Source organism: Olea europaea, chromosome 6 (genome assembly GCF_002742605.1).
Source record: "Olea europaea var. sylvestris chromosome 6, O_europaea_v1, whole genome shotgun sequence".
Lineage (NCBI taxonomy): Eukaryota > Viridiplantae > Streptophyta > Magnoliopsida > Lamiales > Oleaceae > Olea > Olea europaea.
In genome coordinates, this window is record NC_036242.1 from 5,077,027 (window position 1) to 5,080,556 (window position 3,530).

At 32.3% G+C, this 3,530-nt stretch overlaps 1 protein-coding gene across 1 annotated transcript; it reads left to right on the forward strand.

Moving 5' to 3' along the window:
- Positions 1–862: 862 nt before the first annotated feature.
- LOC111395038 lies at positions 863–1,361 on the forward strand. The gene is made up of 2 exons (XM_023021062.1): positions 863–1,169; positions 1,228–1,361. Exons 1-2 carry the CDS (start codon positions 863–865, stop codon positions 1,359–1,361), a joined length of 441 nt encoding a protein of 146 aa, XP_022876830.1.
- Positions 1,362–3,530: the final 2,169 nt, after the last annotated feature.

Sequence of the window (3,530 nt, forward strand, 5' to 3'; positions counted from 1 at the left end):
TGAAAGGACCTAATTTTAATTAGCACTTAGGGTTAAAAATATAATTTTCAAAAGAGTATTGAATTTAAACTTGAAAAATTTTGACCCTAAAATTTTAAATTTTGACCCAATTAAAATTTTATTTTTGACCCGTTTAAAATTATATCAAATAAATTAATAATTGATTGACAATTTTCATTTTCGTCAAAATGTTTAATTCAATTGTTGGTATTATTTGTTTATTTAAATTTCGCTTTTCGAATATTGAAATTTTGTTGCCTATTTTGTCTCTCAATCACATATAAATTTTGTCGTTTATCGATTAATAATTATGATTTACAGCATAATTATTGTTCTATGATTGAATTTTTTTATGGGCTTTGAGACCATCCTTATCTTCCCACTAAGAGAAATATTTTGAAATAAAAATGGGTGGTAGCTGCTAAAGTGACACACTCATTATTATTTATTTTGATTTTCTCTAAAATAAAAAAAAGCATATATTTTTGCCCAACAATTTTGATTTATTGCATATAATATCTTGCCCAAAGGTATTATTATATGTGATAATTTTTTGAAAAATGACATAAGACAGTTAACGAGTTTGCCTTGGTCTAGAAATCTCCTTCTGCCCAAAGGTGTTGGAATTTCGAAAACCAATGTGATTTTGTTAACTAGCTATATGATGTGTTTTAATAGTACCTTATAGCATGTTGTATTATCAGCCCAAAGACAACTTTATGATGATACATCTAGGCTCTTACCGTAATAAAATTCATGTATTTAATTTAATTACGGATTATCTAATTAATAGACCTTGTTAATTAGATGAATATTTTATCATCTGTTTGACTGCATGCATTATGTTTGGATGATATTGAATATGAAACTTTATGTTTCCACGGCTTATTATACCTCATCTCTTTCTAGTCAATTGTCTGCCAATGAAACCTTGACTAGAAACAATTATATAAGATGGAAAGGAGATGTAGAGATAGCACTTGGTCTTTTAGACTTGGATTTTGCAATGCAGAAAAAGAAACTTGACAAACCCACAAATAAGAGCAATATTGAATATGTAGTTGAGTATGAAAAGTGGAAAAGAGCCAACAAACTCTGTTTGAAAATTATTAAGCGCTCTATATCTGATTCTATTAAGGGTGCTTTCCCAAACAATAAAAATGCTAAAGGTTTTATAAATGCCATAGGAAGAAAAAATAAATAAATAAATTATTGAGTCTGATAAAGTCGAAACTGAAGATCTGATGGATAAATTGATGAGTATGAGATGTGATGTTACAAGTTGTGTTACAGAGCACGTTATGAAGATGACAAATATATCATCTGAGCTAAAGGCTCTAAAAATTTTCCCTTGGCCTTAGTCTGTTCTGAGTCTTCCTTTGTAGATGTACCTTTGAATTCTTGGTAGACTCTGGAGCTAGTATTCATATTGTGAATTCCTTGTAAAGGTTCACATGCAAATAGAGGCCAAGTGAGAATGAAGTGAGCTTGAGTGTTGGAAATTGAGTTCAAGTGAATGTTGAATTCATAGGAGTAGTGAAGTTATCCTTGGAATCCGATTTTTCTCTTGTTTTAGAAAATACAGCCTATGAACTGCAAGTGATACGGAATTTGATTTTTATATCAAAACTGGATGGCTGTGGTTTTATCTTTAACTTTGGTAATGGAATGGTTGAGTTATTCTCATTTGATTGGAAATGGACTTTTATGTGATAGTTTATACAAATTGTCTTCGGCTCCTTTTGGTAAAGTCTCACGTGTTACCAATGTGTCAAAGAAAAGGGCTTTAATCCATGAATCGTTCTTTATGTTGTGGCATAAGCGATTAGGTTACATTTCAAGGGATAGAATGGAAAGATTGGTAAAAGTTGATATATTTCCCCTTCTAGACTTCTCTGATTTTCACTCATGTGGATTGTATAAGAGGAAAGCTAACTAAAGTCTACAAAGAAAGGTTCCACCAGGAGCGATGATATTTTGGACTTGATACATACTGATATTTGTGTACCTTTGCCTTCCATCATATGTGGGAACAAATATTTCATAACCTTTATTGATTATTTCTCACGATATGGACATGTCTACCCGATTAATGATAAATCTTATGCACTTGAGAAATTTAAGATTTTTAAAATGGAAGTAGAGAAATAACATGGAAAAAGTATCAAAGTTGTAAGGTCTGACCGAGGTGGTGAGTACTATGGGAAATATGACGAGTCTGGTCAAAATATGGATGATTTTGCAAAGTTTTTACAAGAGTGTGGAATAATACCCCAATACACCATGCCAGGAACACCTGAATAGAATGGTGTTTCTGAAAGACGTAATCAAACCCTAAAATATATGGTTAGAAGTGTGAAAAGTAGAACAAATTTGCCTGAATATTTGTGGGGTGAAACTTTGAAAACGGCTATATATATTTTGAACAAAGTTCCAAGTAAAGTTGTTGCAAAGACACATTTTGAATTATGGACAAGATGTAAGTCAAGTTTGGCTCACTTTAAAATTTGGGGATGTCCAGCTGAGGTTAGGATTTATAATCCATTTGAAAAGAAATTAAACCCTAAATCAACTCCTGACTACTTTATTGGGTATCCGGATAGATCAAATGGATATAAGTTTTACTATCCAAATCGTAACACTAGAATTGTGGAGTCAATTATTGCTAAATTTCTGGAGAACGATTTTGGAGATAGTAGGAGTTCCACGTTGAGAGAAATTCTTGTTGAACCTAATCAAGTTATTGTTCCAGTTCCTATCATACAGGAAAGAGTTGGTTCTCAACCAATTAAAGTTGTTAACGAAGAACCGAGGAACCAGGAGGAAGCTCCAATTCCTCAAACAACGATTGAATCGATTCCTGAGCCACAAATTAAGAGATCACAAAGGGAAAGAAGATCTGCATTGCCCAGTGATTATATTACATATTTATTGGAGAGCGATTTTAATATTGGGCATATTGTTGATCCTGTAACTTATAACCAAGCATTGACAAGTCCTAAGGCAGATAAATGGATAGCTACCATGGAAGATGAAATGAATTCCATGGAAAGGAATAAAGTTTGGGATCTTGTTGAACTTCCTCCAGATGCTAAGACTGTAAATAACAAGTGAATTTTCAAAAGTAAATTAGATTCAAAAGAAAATATTGAACAAAAGAAAGCAAGATTGATTGCGAAAGGTTTCACTCAATGAGAGGGCGTTGATTATGTTGAAACCTTTTCCCCCGTTTCATCAAAAGATTCTTTTCGAGTTATTATGGCTCTTGTGGCACACTACAATTTGGAGCTTCATCAAATGGATGTTAAGACAATATTTTTGAATGGAGATCTTTCTGAAATGGTTTATATGAAACAACTTGAAGGCTTTATTGTGAAAGGAAAAGAGAACTTGGTATGTAAGTTAAACAAATCCTTATATAGTATCAAGCAAGCATCTCGACGGTGGTATTTGAAATTTGATGAGATTGTGACCTCTCTTGGTTTTTTCGAAAATATTATTGACCAATGCATTTATCTCAAAACCCGTGA

Excerpts from the sequence above, each read along its gene's own strand:
- LOC111395038 (XM_023021062.1), top strand. The coding sequence starts at position 863 with ATGAAACTTTATGTTTCCACGGCTTATTATACCTCATCTCTTTCTAGT. Across the intron at positions 1,170-1,227 it reads AAACAATAAAAATGCTAAAG|TCGAAACTGAAGATCTGATG; the intron begins GTTTTATAAATG and ends AGTCTGATAAAG.